Source organism: Opisthocomus hoazin, chromosome Z, assembly GCF_030867145.1.
Source record: "Opisthocomus hoazin isolate bOpiHoa1 chromosome Z, bOpiHoa1.hap1, whole genome shotgun sequence".
NCBI classification, from domain to species: Eukaryota; Metazoa; Chordata; class Aves; order Opisthocomiformes; family Opisthocomidae; genus Opisthocomus; species Opisthocomus hoazin.
Window position 1 is genome coordinate 79143604 of NC_134454.1, and position 21043 is coordinate 79164646.

At 44.5% G+C, this 21043-nt stretch overlaps 1 protein-coding gene across 2 annotated transcripts in view; it reads right to left on the bottom strand.

Annotated features, from left to right (window-relative positions):
• The window catches only part of LOC104336834 (phospholipid-transporting ATPase ID), an 88485-nt gene that overhangs the window by 54955 nt on the left and 12487 nt on the right, over positions 1-21043 (bottom strand). The window contains exons 1-3 of one of the 2 annotated variants that reach the window (XM_075447158.1): positions 20235-20404; positions 13872-13951; positions 2232-2290 (exon numbers count right to left, since the gene is read on the bottom strand). In XM_075447158.1, the coding sequence (XP_075303273.1) occupies positions 2232-2290; positions 13872-13914 (102 nt within the window). In that variant the 5' untranslated portion in view covers positions 13915-13951; positions 20235-20404. Of the gene's footprint in view, positions 1-2231; positions 2291-13871; positions 13952-20234; positions 20405-21043 lie in introns of those variants that run through there. The other variant, XM_075447157.1, reaches the window with a different exon arrangement.

A 21043-nucleotide genomic window follows, 5' to 3' on the forward strand; every position in this document is an offset into this window, starting at 1 on the left:
GAGCTGTGGGAAGTCTTCCTGAGGGAGGACTGTGGCTGCAGGAGACAGAAATTACTCTGTCCACAAAGTGGCGTCAGGCTGAGAGACAGCTGAGCCTAATAGCTGCTGTTCCTGAGCACCACAGGGCAGGCTACAGCATTGGGACAGTCTTGGCCCTGCTGCACCACATCCTAGTGGTTAGCAGTGCAAATCTGAATGTGCTGAAGGTGCCCAGGCTTGACCCTTGCAGTGGACTACAGGACTGGAAGAGCTAACGTCCAGGAGCATCACGCATATCTTGATCGGAGGGTACTAGCAGACTACCTTCCTTTTTGGTATCTCCAGATGCACCTAGCAATCTGTAGCATGGGATCTGAACTAACTTCTGATCAAGGTTAGTTCTTTTCATACACCATGGTAATGTGAGTTTAATAAATTGAACTTTTGCCAGGACTCACTGGAAATAAGCAGCTCGGAACATGATGTGCAGCACTGTACAGTTACAGCAGTGCTTGCACCACCACTTAAAGTCATTTAGTACCTCACCACTCACTCACCACTTAAAGGCTTGGCCCTTTCTGGACAGCTTTCCAGACTTCCTAAGCCTCAGTCTACACTGGACTCCAGAAATCATGAGCCACAGCTGACTAAAATGAGGGGCAGGATTACTGAAACTCACTGCTGAGTTTTAACAGATTAGATTATGCTGGGTTTTTGGCTGCCTTCATTTTCACACCTAATCAATAGACTCTCATGGAAACCCTCCAGAGCTCTCCTTAATTTTGGTTATTTGCAAATTTCCGGGCATGTAAGCCATCAGCTGGGAAGCAGTGACATGCAAATTCAGCCTTACGAATAGCTTTTCACAGAAATAGGCTCAGAACCAGAAAATCTGCTTGCTCTCTCTACCCTGACGTCATTGTACATCTCCCTTCTGCTTTCCTGACCCACTGCTGCACATAGTCTACATTGCAATCATTCAATGAAAGACGACAAATCCATACGTAGTGGCAATACCCATGCCAGTACTCTACTGGCAGGTTCTGTGCAAATCAAATGCACTTTCCCAGTCTCAAATCACCAGGCTTGATAAGGCATTCATGCTGCATAGTCCTTTACATATACTAACTACAATGCATTTAATATTCAGGACACGTGCAGCAGCTCTGTGCCTAGGAAGTCTCTAACCTGTGTTGGTTAGTTCATGGATGAAAGGTGACCACTGAAAACCATCCAGTTCATGTCTCCACCAGATCAGCTACATAAAGATCTTTAGTCAAAGCTGTTGGCAAGTTAGGCTTTTTATCTCATGCGAAATTACAATGTTCTGAAGTGTTGAGGTTTTCCAGTTCTTACCAAGAAAATACTTGTAATATTCCTAAACAAAAACATGATTCAAATGAGCTCTTGAGTAAAACTGAAGGATGAATTTCACCATTGGAATTCAGATATGCAGAGGACAAAAATTCATAACATTCATTTCAATATCAGTTGGCAGCTGCAAATGCTTTAAAAGAATGGAGGTTCAGGATTGCCTCAAGGAGGAGATGAACCTGCAGCCAGGCAATACATGTCTAAAAATTGAGCTAGCCCTCTTCTGCACAGAGCATCAGCAAATGGACCCCAAGCTTTGGAAATCAAGTTGCCCAAGGGGCTGCCTTGCACCATAGCCTGGCAGATCTGGGTCACAGCCAGCCCGTGTCATGGTGCTCCTTGGAGTCACAGATCTCATGGCACAATGTGAACTTCAGTAGGCTGTTAAGGAGCTGGAAATAAAGCTGACAGGAAGCCATGAAGGCCAGATTGAAAACCTTCCTGCCAGAGAGGATTTCATTGCAAGAGCTGAGGAATCGACACATTTCCTTTCATGTTTTACTTTAAATGGAGAGATGTTTCCAACAGAAAAGTCCCCCTAGGTTCTGTCATTGAAAGGCCTTGGAGCCTGACCCTGCAGGCGCTGTGACTCACAAATAATTTTCTGGAAGTATGTAAAGTCACTGCATTACGTTCTTCCAGCATTAGATCTCCTTTGACTGCCCATTTGCAGGGTTGACTCCAAAGGCAGAGCTCCCTGTGGCTGACTCAGCAATGAGCCATCTCCGATGGTTCATGTGGCACATGCTTGCCTTGTTTGCAGAGTCACAGCTAGCGTGCAGTGATGTCACCCCCTTGAATGAACACTCAAGACACGAAGCAGATGCAGCTACATCTGTGAGTACATCTGCATGAAGCAACATATGCTTGTTACTTACAGCATATTGAAACTGCAGATTAAAATCCCGGTTGTTTGCTTGAAGTTGTCTCTCTTCCTCTGTAAAGAAGAGGAAACACATCAGACATGCTTGAAGGTAAGCAGAGTCAATACAGACACAAATGAAGCATCAGAAAAAGCAAGTCGACCTGCTAAAAGGCAATGTCACCAGGAATCTCTGTTCTGTGTAACTGCCCCATGTCAGGGAACTGAAGAGGCTGGTGGCACAGATACAGCAGCACTGTGGACTGGTACCATAGCACTCTCAGCCCATACTCCAAGTGTCCTCTGCACACATCCTGCTGTAATGCCAGCACTGGTTCTACGGGTTGTTCACCTTCTCCTGGATAAGAATTACCACTTAACTAGAGGTGCTCAATATCCCTGCCCCACTCCAGCTATTCCCCATGAAGCCTCTGGAGCTGTTGCCATCAGTCTACTGTTAGTGACCTTCCTGCAGTACAAGTACTTCTCCTAGCATCATCCCACAAATGGGACATCACCACCATAGCTATGATGAAGTCAAAAACTACTGGAAGGGATTTCAAAAGGTCATCATATCTATCCTCTACCTAAAGACAGGGTCATGCCTGTCACTCCCAATAAATGTCCTAGAAGGCTCCAGTGATGGCTGTTCTTCAGACTGCCTATACCAGGACTACAGTATCCTTTTCCTGGGGGAGGTTTCCCCCATTACCTTACATAAAACTCATTACTTCAATTTAAACAAATTGTATCTTCTCCTGGGATGGTCAACAGGGCTCTTCTGCTCCCCTTCAGTTCCTTGTTCTACTTGCCAAGGACGCAGAGCAGACACGGATGAGTTTATTACAGATTGAAGGTTGTTATGGCTTACTGTAGTATTTTCTTCTCAAGGGTAAGCAATTCCCATTGCTTCAGTCAGTTCTTATGGGTCAGTCTGTCAGAAGTAGCATCACTCTTCCTGCTCTACAGTGGGCTTCCCAGCTAGTTCAACTCATTCTGGATGCGCAGTGGCCAAAACGGGCTATAGTTTGCAGCTGAGGCCTTACCAAAGTTGACTGGAGCACAAGGGAGACTCCACCTGCCTTGCAGACAATGCATATTTGACATGGGAATTCACCTAAAAGTAATATAAAATAATATCCTTATGCACCACCAGCACACAGTGATGGCATTCCAGAATGTGACCCCTTCTAGCAGATCCTTTCTGGCAGACCCAATGCCTCATCAGGCACTGTAAATCTTTCATTTGTCCTTGCTGAACTGCATCCAAATTTTTTCAGACTATTTCTCCTGCTAGTCAATTCTAATCCTGTCTTTCAGTGAGCTTGTAGCTCCTGCCAGGGCGGTGCCATTTGCAGATTTATTAAGTGCGTTCTTTCTTCTGCCAGCCAGGACGTAGAAGAAAATATTGAATATCAGGCTTGATGAATCTCTGAAGTTTCATAATCAGCCATTGACAACTATTGTCAGTGTATTTTTTTTTCTGAAAAGTCTGGCACTCACTGTATTGTGATTTTATCTCAAGCATGTATCTCCAGTTTACTTGTAAATATCCCATAACTGACAGTCAAGATACACGACAGCTATCTAAGGCTTTTTCACTAGCCCACTGTCTACCACTAATACAGAATTAATTTTGGTTTGATGCAGTTTTTCAGGACTGATGACTGTTAATCATCTCTTCCCCACACACACACTTCTAGCTACTTTGAAGTGGTTTGTTGGATTGTTTTAACCTTTACTCAGGAATTGAAGCCAATATATACATATACATAATTGTTCAGATTTTCTTCTTCCCCCTTTTCAGGGTAGATGCTATGCTTTCTCTCTTCCCAGTCTGGTGAACTTTGCCTGTCTGTGCACCAGAAACTCTCAAAGGCAACACTGCTCCAGGCTGTGCTCTACCTTACCTAGCCAACCCATTCCCTCTCTGTTCCAGGTCAGATCCTCCCCCCTTCTCCTCTGTGTCTAGCAACTAGTATGTTAGATGTCTAAATGAAAATAAAAACAAAATCCCCAAACCTAAAGAGTTACAGAACCCTAAAGATCCCAACACTTACAGAACAGCTTTTATTGCCCTTTACATCCTCGACAGCTTTTTCTCACTTTGAACCTTTGTCACATAGTTTGTGCTGGATAAAACAAGCTGCTTTGCACCTTGTAGAGGTACCCTTCCTCTGCCTGAAGTGAATGAGGAGCTTGTGATTTCACCATTTCACTCACCCTTTTGAGCCTTTCCTTGAAAGATGATAACTTATACCTGTGCCCTTATTATCCATTGTTTAAGGAAATGACAGCTCTGCTTAATTCTCCCTCCACCCCAGATTTCCTTCCCGTGAGATCTCAGTTACTATTTCTTCATATTTACTGAAGATCTCCTTCTTGAAGTCCATTTTAAATGCTTTGCTATTGTCACTTTTTCCCAAGTATCATACCATTATTTCATAATCATTCCTGTTCATGCTCCCTCCTGCTTTCATAGGAGCAGCCAGCACCTCCCTGTTGGAGGGAATCAGTTCTGGAACAGCCTTCTCTCTAGCTCAAAAAACTTATCCACCTCTGCACCAAAACGCTGTGCCAGCGGAACAGGTCAAGTTCCCCTACGCTCCTCTCCAGCACTGCCTCTGCATAGTTAGAATTCCTTGTTTACTACCATGCCCTGTCTCTAAGAAAACCTTTTTTTTTTTTTTTCTTTCACAAAAGACTGCCCTTCTTGGTTTGCTGTGCCTGTATTCTTTACCCTTATAGCATTACTCAGAGAACTGATCTGTTCATCTCTTCACGCTGGATCTCAGAACACATGAACATACAAGGAAAACATCTCTTCCCTTGCCACCTCTGTTACCCTTTCATAATAAGCTTTATTATTTTCTATTAATATTTGAGCCTCATGAGTTATCCAGCACGTGTCTAGTATAACTATTAAATGATATATTAAGACATCTAGTTCTTCCTGTTTATCCACTCTTGCATTCACAAGCGTCTAAGCTATTCAGTGCATTGAACTGCTGTCCTTCTTCCTTTCCCTCTAATAACCTTACAAATAACACAGCATCCCTAATTTTTAAGCACTTTTTCAGACCACCATTTTGTTGTCTCTGTCTATGAGGTGTTTTCTTCAAGCCCTCCAATTGCTAATGTAAAGCTATGTTAGCAGGTAGATGTGCTTTTCCCTTTCTTCAACCACATCTAGCTGTGTCGGGCATTTCCAAAAAAGTCGGCTCCCATCTGCCCTGATTGGGTGATTCTGACCAACATAGAGTCTTCATTCAAGATCCTCAAAGTGCTTAATCCTTTACTGCGTTCCTCAGACACATTTTTCTCATCTTTCACAAAGGGAAGAACATTATGCGGAGAGATCAGAGTAACTTGTCCGGCGTCTCAGAGGAAAACAGAAGCAGAGCTCAAGAGGTCCAGGCTAGTAGGGCTTCAGCTATTGTGTTTTGTGCCCCTTCAGGAATTTTCCTGAGAGCAACCAGTATTATCAAAGCAGACAAAAGATAAAGTTATTTGTTAAAAACAGAAATTCCCAACACTTGTACATTTCCTCCCATACAGTAAGTGCTACTCTGATCCCCTCCCTAGGGACACCAAGTCTAGTCTTGGAATAAATGCCACAGAAAAGATAAATGGCCTTAGGGCAAACAAGAATAGACGACAAAGTTTGAAAACCTACTGGGCTACAGAGGCACACTTGGAAAGCCCATGCTGGTCCCGGGAAGGGGAACTGGCAGGCAGGGACAGAGCTGTTTGCATGCACCACGCTCTTAAATGGAGCAGCACAAGCAAGCCAAAGACCTGCGGCGACCCTGAAGCGAAAGGCTGAGCACTCGCAGGGGATGACATTGTCCATGCTGCTCACAGCCAGTGGGTCTGCCCAGCTGCCTCATCAGAATGAGCTACGGAAACTCGTGATGAATGGAGAGGCACGAAGACATCCAGAACTGCTTGTCTGGCCTGGAGCCCTTCGGGTATCTATTCCCACACCAGGACATGAGACACAGGGCACACAGCAGAGACTCGGGGTCACACGGCAGCTTCTGAGAGTCCTCGATGACTTTCTGGTTTTCATAGGCAGGGTAGCCCTCAAGGGGACTGCACACAAACAGAAAACAGAAAGCCAATCACTGCTGGCAGCAGCTGGAGGTGCTGCGAGCTTCTTTCCCCTTCCCAGGACTCGCTGGGGGAGTGTGGAGCCATCCCCGTTCCTCAGCCTGCCCCCAGGGTCTGTCCAGCCAGAGGACAGGCACTTGACCACATGCATTTGAATTCAAGGATCCTAGAAAGAAACCGTGCATGCATCTGCTCCAGTGACAAAAGGAGCCTGACTTCACACCACAGTGAGAGGTGTGCTCTCCAAGAGGAATCGCTTTTACGTGAGACACACAAACAGCTGCAAACAGCTTAGGGATCACACAGAAACATACAGCAGTGGGACACGAAATAGAACAGCAAATGAAACTCAGTCAAGGCAGTGCCATCCTGTGCCTGATCATATAGTACCTAAGGGCAGGTTTTCTAGGACAATCCATTTCTGAAGGCCCTATGTAGCTATAAACCTGGTTCAACACTGAATGAAAAGTCTCTGGTCTGCCATAGCCCTCTGTCCCTCTCAGAGATGGTGTCCTTAAAGGCCAAAATGTGAGGCTAATTTACAGTGGCAAGATTTTAATTTTGCTTACTGGGTAACAACCAATAGCTTTGGTTAAAGTAAGAACAACCACAATTAATTGCAAAGGGTGCCTCATCCAACAACATCAGCAAGCAAAACTTTCTGTCTGCTGGCTACACCAAAGGAAAACCACCACTGACCACATGCGCAGGGCAACGCTGCCTCAGTGATTTTATTTTTGCAAAGAGAGGACTGTGAGGTCCTACTGCTGTGCCTCCTAAACCAGCAGTGTTCAACTATCGTAGACCGGACAACCCTTATTTGTTTCTGGAACTGTGTGGACAGAAATGAAGCCTTTTGGATGACAATAAATCCACAATAAACAAAAAGTTAAGGAAAGTCAAGCATTACACTAGCTTCTCCTGGAAACCACGGCTCAGGGTACTTTGGCTGTAGATCCAAGCACGCAGGTCTTATCATGCCCTGCCAATTCTGAAAGCATTGAGGGAAAAGGGAGGGGAAACCTGACAGGCTATCAGATGAGAAGTTTTTCATTTCTTGAAACTTTTTTATATGTCTAAGCAACTCAAACTTTCTGCTTCTGCAAACTGTAGTCGCAAATCACTGGAAAGAAAGAATGGGACTTGTACTCCAAGTTATCATTTGACTGCCAGTGAAAACTATTTTAAATTATTCATCAGTGGAAACTCAGCGTACATAAATATGGCTTAGTGCCCAGTTCTTGGTCTAACCACTGAGACCAAGTCACTGGGAAAGTGGTTGTTTTCTCAGGCAGGCAGATTTAGGAGATAAACCACAGAAAAACATCTGTATTTAATAAATTCAAACCCATGCCAAAAATCAGCTATAAATGTAACTGGCCAGCCCATCAGCCTTCTCCATTTAGGACTGCTGCATGGAAAAGTCCTGCAAAAGGTTAGATTCAAGATCTGTTCAGACAGCCTGGAAATTTGTTTCTGGTTTATGCTAAGGTGCATGTGCCAAGAGCAATGCTTTCAACTGGCTGTTGGAAAAGTTTTGTAGATACTAAGTCTTGTGGCGCCACAAAAGAGGAGGTTAAGATCTGCCTAGTTTTGCCAATTCATATACAAACTAGGGCCTGATACCTCAAGCATGAAACAAGCACAGCCCAATAAGGGGAGTGCCAGCATAACTAAGCCTGACAACAGAACAGAGACAACACAAACTCTAAAAATAATGATTTCTACTCCACCCTCTAAACGAGCAACCTCGAGAGCATGAACACAGCCCTAGACCAGCTACAAAGAGTGGCATCCAGGAGCTGGGCTGATCTTCCCAGCTTCCCTTGCAGGGTGGCTCTTAGCAAAGCTATTAATCTTACCAGTACCAAGTTGTGAAAGGTGTAACAAGGTTATTCTGCTCCCAGGGGCACATATCTGACCTTCCTGAGCCTGTCCTTCAGGCAGCAGTGGTTCAGGTCTCCCCTGCAACAGGCTATAAGCAGTCTCAGATCTCCACCAGTCGCAACACATTCTTGCTTCAAATCTCACAATGTGCCTCCTTCCCCTCTCTTACATCTTCCCCTCTCTTCCATCTCCCTCTCTACTTTTGTTGACCCTACTTTTGGGCACCTCACCCAGCTTCTGGTATCACCTCTCAGCATGGCACAAGTGCCACCTTGCTACCAGCACACAGGAGATCACCCATCCCATCTCTTTGCAGACAGAGAAATTCTAGCCTTTAGTTCTGGTCTTCGCTGGACTGTTACTCTACGTGTAGAAGCAACCGAAATCTGTCATGATGCGTTGGTACCTCTATCCTCCCCTTATAAAAGACATTTACAGTCTCCACTGAAAGGCAGCTCCATGGGAGAGGGCAAGTCATTGTATACTGTATTAGGCAACTAAAATCGCTAGTCCTAGGGAGGTTATTATACAAGCTATTAGCCAAAATTTCCTTTCACCTTAAAGCAATAAATGCTTCTTTTTGCAATCATGAGAGATGAAGGAACCATGCAACGAGTTTATTGATTTGGAGGCACTGTACCGGGGCAGAGTCCCTACTTTGGTTTAAAGAGAACAGGATTATATTTTATAGCAGCGATACCTTAGGATTTCACATTCACAATACAGCAGTGCCTTGCTGGGTTCAGAGCTGCACCAAGCAAGCTCTACCCAAAACCAAAGCCAGGAATCTTTACCAAACAAGCTCAACATTCAGTATGGATCAGAGGATACCTGGCTGAAGGGAAGAGCCATATGACAGGTCTGAGGCTCACGCTGGTTAAATATCTACATTTCATGGCCAGTCTGGGACACAGACAAAAGCTGAATCCTCATCACCTGAGTGTCACCTAACGCTGTAACCTGTCTGGTGCCGGTGTGCCAGCTGTTCTGTGGCAGAAAACCGAAGCCCATCCCTGCCCTGAACTGCAGCCAGAGCCTGGCTGCGTGCACCGAGCGTGGCCGGGGCAGGACAAGCAGTGAGAACCTGGTGGGATGGAAACAGGGAAGGAGAAGGTCGTGGCCAAGCCCTGCTCGGAGCAGGAACATGCCTAGCTGCCTGGCAAACAAATGTGGGTTTTTATTATTGACTCAAAGGAGGGGCTCTCCAGGGCTCCTCTTACAGAACTGCACATTTTTGACGTATAGATGCCCCTTCATCTATGAAGCCCATGTGGCTGCGGTGATTTATGCTGGCAATCAATCATATGCATTTTCATCTCTGAAATGGACTAGCTTGTACTGAGTGTGAGGGATTTATTTTAAAAAAAAACAACTGTGCAAGACCATTCAGATACACCACCATAAATGGGTTTAGCCCTAGTCCCTCCTGCCTGTTCGTCCATTATTAAATAAAGATTTTCTTTATCATGTCTTTTTGCCCCAAACAAACAAGAATCGTCCTTCCTCCTGAAGAAATGAAATGCAAGAAGAACACTTTTGTGGTAGTGGATTGTGTCTTTTGTGCCTGGTACTGAGCTCAGCCTCCCGCTAGCACTAGACAAACACTACATGGCAACCGGAATTTGCCAACACAGGTAAAAAGTTTCATATGTCCCTGGACCAGATATTAGTACAAAATGATTTTTTTACTCGCATCACTAATAGAGGGCCCACTTAGGAAATGTACTGGCATATCTCTGTTTTCACACATCAGATGTAAGGTCTGAAATCAACAATCTTCGAAAACTGGAATTATTTCTGCCTCAGGTCCAGTAAATTTTTAATAGTTCAGTAAAGAAGATAAAATACAATATTAGGTCCTGCCCTTTTCCAAAAGCAGTATTTGATGTTATCACCATAAGAAGAGAGAAAATAAGAAAAGAGGTCGCCAAAAGGATGCCTCCACTTTGCGCAGCACGTACTACACTTGTGGTCAAACAACACTCTTGGGACACAGGCCCGGAACAAGTGCTAGATAACCTTAAAATAGAAAATATTACATTTTAGGTTATTCTGGAAAGGGACAGAGCCTGTCTTGCCTCTCCCTTTCCCCCTCTCCAGCAATACTACCAGTTCTGGTTTTCCCTTGTTTCCTCCTCCCAGCGATGTCTCACTCACCTGCCTTGGCTCTGGGCAAGGGGTGGGGACTCACCATGTCTCAGAAAAGCCTTGCAACAGATTATTTCTCAAGAAGCATCAACCTCTTTTCATGTTTGTTTTCAGTCCACTTTAGAATGAAAGTATGCATTTTTCAAATATATTAACAGTGGAAATTCTGTCATTTCTTCATTTTGGAAAACTGCAATTTTGAAATTTTTTTTTTCAAATTTGGTTTAGAAATTTGTATCACTTTGTATGCTTTTTTTTGTCATAGTAGTTCACAGTATTTTGACCAATATCAGCATGCCAAACAACGCAGATGAAATAGTAATTAATTTTTATTTTAAAAACTAGTCTGACAGTGACTGGCTGGCACATATAATTTCCTTTACTAGAAAACAGCGTCTCCTAGACATGCTGGTAATGCCACAGCTTGACACAATTGCACATGTTGTTAATAACAATGATACACAGTGATAGGAAGTGATGTAAAAATCATAATAAATACAGCTCGGAAAAGAACTTGAAGAAGTTTTTCCATTCACAGTTATTTCCCTCATGGGAAATTATGTAAAAATAAATACATTTTTCACGGTTAATGTCTGCTGTGTTAAGACATTTCCTATCAGATCTGAATGGGAGTCTCAGAAGACAGACAAGCTCCATGTCTGTAGAACCAGTCTTGGGCTGCTTTCTCCATAGGGAGCTCCTACCCTTGCCAAGCTCTGCCCAGAGCCCAGGGGCTCAAAAACCAGCTGCCCTGCAGAGCAGGTTGTCCCTAGGAGCAAGAAGGAAACCCAGTGGAGCTTCCCAAAAGCCCTGGCTCGATTTATGTCCTTCCCCTTCCTCTCACAGCACTCCTAGGCTGGGCTTGCAGAGATGAAGCTGCCCCAATGACTATTCTTGCCACTGACTGGAAGCACACACTTTGGGATAAGGTTATCTGTAGAGATGAGTTCTCCCAGTTCCCTATTTCTGTTCATTTCATAGATGGTATTTGACCAACCCCATCCTCAAGGTATGAAGATCCAGTGCTGAGTTAAGCTGCCACGGGATCAAGGCAGTGACCAGAGATGCTCCATATTTATCAGCCATCACCAAGACATGATCCTTTTTTCTTCCCACACATGCCATGAACCACAAGTGTCCTCATTCCTCTTTGTTTCATCAACGTCACTTCTGGTTAAACCTCAGCATAAAGATCTCAGGCATCTTTTCCACAGAAACACTACTGCTGCTTATCTAAGAGATGTACTTCCCCACTTCAGCTTCAAGAGCTTCACTAAGGTTTGGTCATCTAGGAACTGGTTTCCTGCAACAGTATTCATATGTCTGACATGACACCACGGATTACTGCAAGTAAAGCTGAGTTCTCATAATATCCCTGATACCTTGTACATAAAATTGAACATAAAACTACAAAACCTGATTCTTATCTCCAAGAAATTTAGACCCTATAACCTGCCTTGTTAAACTATACCTATCCTGAAAAAACTCTCCTAATTTTGCCTACTTCTCTGCTCATGTGAAAACAGCCATGTCTTGCTGAGGATGAACTGCAAAATATTACTGGTTCTCATGGGAGCAATCCTGATCCCTGTTTCAGCAGCTGATGCCTGAGGTAGTCCGTTTCCTCCCACGAAAAAGTCATACTGGCTCTTCAGTAAGGTTGACTGCCATCCAGCTTTGCATCTGGAATGAAAATTTGGTCTTTCCATGAGCAGTATTGTCCCTCCGAGACGAAAGCATGGGATGTTCCCTGCAGAAGATCCTCGCCTGCTATCAGGCAGCACAGTCCTAAGGACTTCTGCAAATACAAAGGCTTATAAACTGTTGGATCAAAATAGCACTTCAACCCTGGCATTTACTCCAGGGAAATGTTTGTGAGGAGCAATCATAGCCTTTTCAGCTTTTGGCTGCAAGGCAAAAGAAGTAAAAATATAAGGGTAGGAAAAAATGCTCTTTTATCTTCCTGTTATGGAAGTTACTCATTCCGTGGACACCCCTGCTTCCCTTTTCCTTCTCTGAACTTCCTCCAGTTTGAATTTATTGGTTTTGAACTAGTGAGCAGAAGTGCATAAAATGTGTAAACAAATTATATTTCCCTAGAAATTATGGGGCTTATATCTGGAAAGATCTGAGTTTCTTAGACACCTGGTTGAAGAGGGGGCTGAATAATTCTGTGCTGAAACCAAGGTACAAGACCAGGTAAACCACAAAATTTTCCTAATATAGCAACCCAATCTTTTTGATAACCAGAACAGCTACTGCTTTACAAGTGGGGATGCCCTGGGTGGACAGCAGCTCACAAATAAGCCTGTGCCCCCTCATCTCCAATGCCAAGATGGAGAAAGAGACCTTGGGCTGGCAGAGATTCTTCCCCAGGAGCAATCACAACCTCCTCTCCTGGGGCTATCACAGCAGCAAATGGATGCCCCTGACTTAACACCAGGGCTTATGGTCTGCCCTGCACTGGGAAGGGGAAACAGCAGAACAACTGCGAAAATAAACCCTTGGGAAAAAAAGCTATTCAGTCCTCTGAGCTCAGAGAGGTTGGGAAAAAAATAATTTCATGTCAAAATACAAGTAGGGTACTAATCTCTGCATTCCTCAAATACAGGGAGGAAAACCCTGGAAAGAAGAGGCTAGAGACTTCACAGCATCTCCGGACATGGATCCCTGACCAGAGATCGCACACTGGGCCTGGAGGTGAAGTGATAAAACAGGAGACTCTGCACAGTGGCTCCTGCTCCAAAGCCCTGGTACTAATTAAGATGCACCCTAAGAGAATGCAGGAGTCTGGCCCACTTTAAGGGTATGCTGGTAGCCCTCTGGCTGGACCTCTTCCAAGCATTCTGCTCTGCAGGATTTTCTGCTGCAAAGTCTGCCGAGGATCTTGCTGCAGAGGATGGCTGCTCCCTGTCTCCACACTGAATTACTTGGCTGCCACATGGAGCTCACAGGGAGGGAATTATGTAGGCTCCAGTTCTCTCCATAGTCAGTGTTCCCCTCAGCAGCTTCTGGGCTGCTCTCAGGGTGTCTCTCTGTACTTTCTTCTTCTTCCTACCTCTCACTGAAGCGAATATCCAGACATTGCAGTTAACACATTTCATCATCAAAAGTCTGCATCAGAGATTCACACTGACTTGATTCTAGCATACTTTATAAATTGCTAGAGACAGTGCACTGTGCATTGCTCCCCTGCTCACTCCACCACTAGATCCTTGTAGAAAGGACACCAAAACCCAGCTTCCCCAAGACAGTCATGTGCCATAACAAAGCACAAACTTTGCGGCCGGTTCTCTTTCAGCTGTCCACCCCTTCACTGGCACACAGTCCACAGCACTCCCCAAAGGTAGTACAAAATGCAAGAAAAGTAAAGAAAGTCTGCCTTCCTCTGCCTGCTCTGCAGCTGTAAGACATGTTCCTAAGCATGCTCTCAAGGGCTTGCACGTGTACTGTATTTACATTCCTTAGGTTGTCACCCGTGACCATGGCACTACCGGACTGCACTCACCTTTCAATTTCTTCTTTCCAAATTTTAATCCAAATAGAGACATCCCAAAACTTTTATTTTAGTCCAACTCCATGGAATTTCTGCAAGAGAAAAGAGAAGGTAAGTCACAATGGGGGTTTCTAGTCCCACAGCATGAGATGGTGCAGCACATACATGTAATTCTGTGTCCATATAACAGGAGAAACAAACTCCTAAGCACTGTTGCCAACACCTACAGTTTATCACACAGTGTATTTTAAATTGCAAAACAATCTCGTGTTTGCAAGCTGCACTGCATCAGCGTGGGCTACCTTATCTTGGACATCTTTATCTGTTCGTCTCCTGACATGGCACAAAGAAGGGGCTGGTGGAGAAGTGAGTGAAAAGGACATTCCTACTACTTTGGCCCCGTAAAAAAAGGAGAAATACATTCACAGGGCTTGCACTTCAGGTACAGAGGAACTATGTGACTACCCAGACCACGACCAGCCTCGCTGAAGCGGAGGAAGCAGTGGGAAATACTGGTTTCCTGTACATCTGACTGTGCTCAACATGTGCTGGCTCACACTGTAGTCCATCTGCTGGTCACCCTCTGTGTTTGGGGTGGACTAGCCTGTACAGCTCTGAGTAAATTTTCTCCCCAGCTGGCTTCAAACTTCGTGGCCCAGAAGCCTAAAGCCAGGCACAAGAAGTGCATTTAAGGCACTGAATTTATCCTAATATGCAGAGGAATTGAGCATTAAAAAAAACCACGTCAAAACCTGCCAGTAATGAAACTTTCGGTATTCCAAGCATCAGGCAGTTTATTTAAAGGACTTGATGGTGATGTTGGTGCTGACAGCCTGTGAATATCTGTGAGCAAGGGAAAAGTCAGCACTGCCCGTTATGCCTGGCTGACTGGGAGCCTGAACCAACAGTTGCTTCATTGGCCAGCGGAGCCGAGCTGAGACATTTGAGGGAATAATAATCTGTCTAGAACAAGTTTTCTAGGTGACAGAACGAAGTTTTTGCACTTATCCTATGCTATTTATGCAGAGCAAGGGTGCCTAAGGAGACAAGTATAGCAAATACATCATATTCTAGAAACACGCAAACACAAATACAGTCTATGCCACTGCCCAAACGCAAGCCGGATACAACATCACCAGACCATGCCCAGTGTAAGCTTGGGCTTCAGGTCTTTTCAGAAAATGAAGGTAAACTTCATGGAGAACTCTATAATTATTGCATGGGTCGAACATTTCTGCGCAGATCTCTATTCCAGATGCTCAAGCAAAGCTACATGTAGCAGCTGCAATTCAATGAGCCTGAGATACAGCAAACTGCAGCAGGTAAGCTCCAGCGAGCCAGCTGAGTGCTGCACACCCTGAGCGCAGCCCTGGCACGGTGCTCCCTGCCGCTCACCACGGTGTTCAGGAACCCCTCTGTGCCCACTGTGCTTGAAAGAGATCCTTTTTCTGTTCACTCGTGTGGGTCCAATTGTTTCTGCTCTCCAGAACAAATGCTTTGGCAACACCTCTCCTAGAAATTTCCTCTATCCATGGAGCTAAACCACTTAAAGTTACAATAATCAATGTCACAACCTAAAGCTTTCCCAACCCTCTTGACCAACGTTACCTTCCATCCCTAACTGAACTCAGTCCTCATTTTCAACATGCTTCTTCCCTGTTTTAGAATTGCTGTTCTAACTTACAAAACTCTCCTAAGTAAGACTGGGAGTTCCCCATAAGGTGGTGGGAAGAGCGAGACATGCTACCCACACACTCAGAGGTAAAGACCTCAGCTATCCTAGAGCACCAGGGTCCACAGGTCCGACAATCACTGTCCTCTGGCAGCACAAGGATGCAAAATGTTGGCTGATTGTAATCATCAAATGGCTATACTGCTGAACTCTGCATTTTGCTGTATTTGCCAAATGTTTTAGAAAAACTATCTGCAGCTACCAAACCTCTCCCAGCTGTGTACTCAATTGACAAGGCACATAATTTCAGCAGAGGGAGAAAAAGGATGTTTATATTTGTGGGGAACCAGAGAAGAGAGGGTGGTTATAAGCCTTCTTTCAGCAGTAATAACATGAAACAAACAATAGAGTTAAGATTCCTGTCTCACAAACAAAAACCTGAAACTTCCTTCAGCTCTGACACATGGCTTTTGTTAATTACTGTGGTTCTTTAATCACTGGTTTCTGGTGTGACTGCAGTATGACAACAGCACTGCAACAATGCACTATTTTGGCAAGGAGGGCATCTTTAATTCCTTCGGCTTCTCAGTGCGTTTGATTAGGATTGCATTCATTGAGCATCTTCACTCAGCAGCAAATTTAAGTTACCGCCATGGCCAGCACAAATACCCCTACAGGCTCACCATTCCTATAAAACCTTGTCTTTTAGGCCAGATGTGGGTGATAGCTTTGAGATATCCATTTGTACCAATTACCTCTCCGGTATGTCATTTCCACCACACAGATTTAGCATAGCTGCTTACTTAGCTAAAGCGCAGGAGTTATGAATCCTTCCCAAACTGACCTGATCCCTTACGTAAAACTCAGTTCGTGGCTTGCCCAAACCACAATGACATTTGAGAATGTGTCAGTATTCAATGGGCACACATATGATGGCATTAAGGGCTTGACACACCCCTATTGCTCTGAGGTGCACCCTTGATTTTCATAATATTGCAAATATCTTCCTTTGCTGCTTTGTTATTGAATCACACATCTAATCCTCATACTTTTTTACCTAGCAAGCCACTCTCATGCTGGCTATCGCTTCTGCGTGTGCCTGTCCACTCACACCGGAGCTTGTGCCAGTACACCTTCACCCTTCCAGATGTCTGCTTTCAGTCCAAAAGTCCATTCAGCACTGGCTGCAAGGGTGAAAACAAACCTAAGCAAATGGTGGTGGCGTTGTCCCTTTCGGTGGTGCTCCAAGTCCTGCTCTTTTTGTGTTAGCTGTCACAACTTCTACAGACAGATGTGGTCTCTTGCCTGCCCTTAGCTCTGCCTGCCTTTCAGTCCCATTTTTTTTTCTCAGGGTGTTTTGGAATCTCATTCCTACCTTCAGGGTGCAACATTTTTGCACCCGTATCTATCAACAGTCTCCCTCAGGGTATTTTTTCCCCAGATTCCACCTGTAATAAAAATTCATGTCCCTGTTCTGTTTTCTTTATGTATCTCTCTATTTTTTAATTCCAAGCTTCCAGAATCGCAATGATGGGTCTTCAGCCTCGTATCACTCACATACACTGCTATGGTTTCAATTTCCCTTTGCGCTTTCTGGAAAAAATGATCTCTCTCATGTTTCATTTTCATGTGGCATGAAGTATTTCTCTAATTTTGGTAAGACACTTTCACAGTCTCCTGTTCCTGAACTAACTGAAAACCCATAAAACACATGAAAATTTTCTATAGTAAGAAAAATGGCAATTTCCTGTTTGCCTTCATTTTCCCTGGCACTGGCTATTTTCAGAGGCAAAAGTGAAGCACTGCTTCAATCTCCTCAAGCTGCCTTCCACAGTCTGTGTCAGCCCTTCTGGACTTTTTTTGTTGATCCATTTTCCACTCCATTTTTTTTTTCATTTCTGTTTATTCCAGGTACCCTTGACTGTTCAGTAATCAACGGGAGCTCACAGTGCTCGAGTAATCACACAGGTCCAACTCCTCTGCTTAACAGGACATGTGTTACTTCCCCATGTTTCCAAAACCTATAGCAAAAATCATTTAATGCTCAGATTCCCAGTTCTTCATTTACAGGGATTTAGGGAGTATAAGCTACAAATTAACTATCCCTTCTCACTATAGAAGGCTTTTGGACTGGCAGTGCTCTACATATTATCTAGCCGTGGCTTACACTTCCCCAAAGACAATTCACCTGCTTTATGGCTACTGACAGTTTAATCATGAGCTCTGAGCACTTTAATATCCACAGCAAGAAGCTACTTTAATGGGTCTTTAATATGGAAGGAATGCTTTCTCGCAGACCAAGCTCAGCCTTATTTAAGAGAGTCAAGAGCCAGATTTGGCTTGAGAACACTGCTGTAAAGCTCCCCCTGCATAAGGGGCAGGTTGCAATGAGCTATGGCACATGGAATTTGCAACGGCTACAGCCTAACCCAAAACCACGGCTCACTAAGGGCTGCACTGCAGACTGGAGGTGGAGGGAAGCACTTCCCACCACTGCAGTGATGAACAGCAAAATGAGAAAAGACACGGCACAACTCAGATAAATGGAGAGCAGATGTTGCAGATGGAAAGCATGGCTGGTCCCTTGGCCCTGTTTCTCTGGACGTAGCTACACGATACATTAGATTCAATGATAAATATGAATTAGAAAATACTTGATGCTCTGCTCCCATCACCTTGTTCCCAGACTCTGTGAAATTATCCATGTTAAATACATTCATTTTTGGAAGTGTTATTTTAATCCAGACCATGGGGTGTAGTTCAGTACAGACCGAAATTCCTGCCCAAGAAGCGGCTGTAGCAGATCTGAGGGGGCAGCGAATTGTGTTGTAATACTACAAGCAAGCACCCAGAGCCCAGGAAAATTAGGCAGGAGAACAAGATTTCCCCAGTCAGTTTTGCTACCAAACATAACATGGTAAGTCTACACCCTAAAAGATTTAAATAGCACTGTCCAGGTGAAAATTCAGAAAGCTTACCATGCCTCCCCTCACTGGCTTTCCATGTCAGGTCAGTTTTTGCATATAAGCAAGGTTTATAAGTTAAATTATTTTTAATCCATGTTCTGATGTAACATTCAGAAATACCCACAGGTCTTAGAACTTTCTTTTTCCTTTTCTTTTTTTTTTTTTCTGGCTAAAGTACTAAATATCCAACCAGTAGCTCAGTGTATGAGAAAGTAGATCCCAAGCACTGGGCACTGAGACAGAAGAGGTTCAAGACTGCCTGTGCTGCCCAGTGCGCTTGGTGGAGTAATGTTAAATACCACAAGATGAACCAAATCTAAGTCCCTAAATTTTGGACATGTATCACTTTAAACTGGATTTGGAGGCACAACTCAGAAAACATTAAGGGTTTAAAATACATTAGCTTCCCAGACTCCCTGTTTTCTCCATTCCTCAGCTGCGCACCTTCTAAGAGGATGCACAATGTCAGGCGCTAAAGCAAGAGAGTCACGTTCACTCCCAGGTATCACGGAGAAGGACTTCAAAGTTGACGTGATGTTTGCTAATGCCCTGGCAAGAGCAGTGTAAAGGCCTGGCACACCTGGCATGGACTGACCTTGTAACGTGCCACGGAAAGGCATATTTGCAAAGGGCCCCCTTTTAAACTTCTAGTGTATTAACTGTTTCAGTCAAATTGTTCAGATTTTGGTTCCAAAGAGTGTGATGCGTTTGCTTTCCCCTGTTGAAAGCAATCACAATGATTTCAGCCACTAGAAATAATTAGTACAAATCACCTTTTAACATTGGAATACATTAGGGTTTGTATTTCTCCACCTCCCCTTACATCTTCTTGTGTCTGAACACTTCAAGAGCAAAACAGGGAGTAGCATGTGCTGTACCACTCCCTGCTTTGCAGGTGGGAAACACAGACAGCAAGCTGCAGGACGGACAACCGAAATGTGTGGTTTTAGTCCCAGAATAACACTCTTTCAGGGCTGAGATCAGATTTGCCTGAATTCAACCTGTTGAATAAGTTTGAGCAGCTATAAATGGTCACTCTGGGCATCAGGGCTTACAAATGGAGCGGTGACTCTGGTTTAAATCTACTAGCTTGGTGCGAAGGGTTTTAAAGTATCCCTGAAACCTCCTCAGCATTTTAAATACCTGAAGAGGTGTCCTGGATGAGGTGAGCTAGCCCTCCAGCTATTTTCTGCTGCTATTCCAAGCTACACATACAGAAACTTTCAAGAAAGTGTTTGCTCCTACTCCCTACACTCAAAGCTGCCAATGCAATTAGCTGTAATTGCTGGGAAACAGACTCAGTCTGTTATCTGCCACGTTTTAAAGTAATGATCCAATATCCTCCATCTGTCTTCATTAAGACACTCTTTAAACTGACACCAGAACGGCAGTCAAAAATTTGCATCCGGCTCCTTTTGGGTAAGTTGGTTGCAATGCTCAAGTTACCCATCAACAGCTGGGGCAGGGAGAGTTCCCGGGCAGAAACGCCGGCTGCAGTCCGCTCCCCCCGAAACAACGCGAACAACAGTGGCTTCCCTGGGGCGGCTGCTGCTGCTCGAAATCATGCACAGCTCAGTTCACTCCACCCAGAATTCTATCAGCTCGCCTGCAGAGAAAAAGCTCAGCCCCAAGAACTTTGATTAAGCTTTGCAAAGCCCCGAAAAAAACGCAAGTCCTCTGTCCCCCCAAAAACTGAGAGAGAAAACAAATGAGCTGAAGGAAAGCATTAAAACTTACCCTTGAAGGCTCGTAAACGTCACAGCAGCAAAGCTGCTGCCCTCCATAGCACTCCGGTACACTCCTCTCTTCTCATTTACACGCAGCTTTATCCCCTCCCAAGACCAACAGCTTCTCTTGTAGTCACAGCGCCAGGACATTCATCTAATAAAGCCCAGTTTCTTTGCACTGTGAAATGGGCCCCTTAAAATCCACCTCAGACCCACTCTGCCATGCAGTGTCCCGGTAACTAAACTTACTCCAAGTTCCCTACTTCTTACTTCAGTCACTGGGCTTGGCTCCTGGCCAAATTCTTCCTTCTTTTTTTTTTTTTTCTTTTAAATTCTGTTTCCTGTAGATAGGGAGAGCATAGGAGCTCCCTTAAAAATAAAACGCTTCAAGCACAACGAGCTGCGGAAGAGTAAAGCAGGAAAGCAGAGCACCTAGGCTTGGGGCACCACAACTAATTCCAAAGGCAACTGCTGCTCGCCTTACCTACCTCCTGCGGACGCGGAAGCTTTCAAAAGGAAACCAAGCGAGTAAAAGAGTCCAACATATCAAATTGCTTTAAAAAAGGATGAACTTGGTAAGGGATACATTTCCCAGCAGCAGCCCCTCTCTCTGCGTCCGTAATGCTGGAGTCGGTCACGACTCCTTAATCCCAGAGACACTGTCCTACAAGCTGATCCTAAGGCTCCACCTCACACACTTTCCAATGGTTGTGAGTTGCAAAAACTCTGCAGAGAAAAAAAACTTGCAGAGCACAATTGCATAACTCAGCTGCAGAGCTTCCTCCAGCCAGCCGGAGGATTGCTTCGGCGTCGAAACAT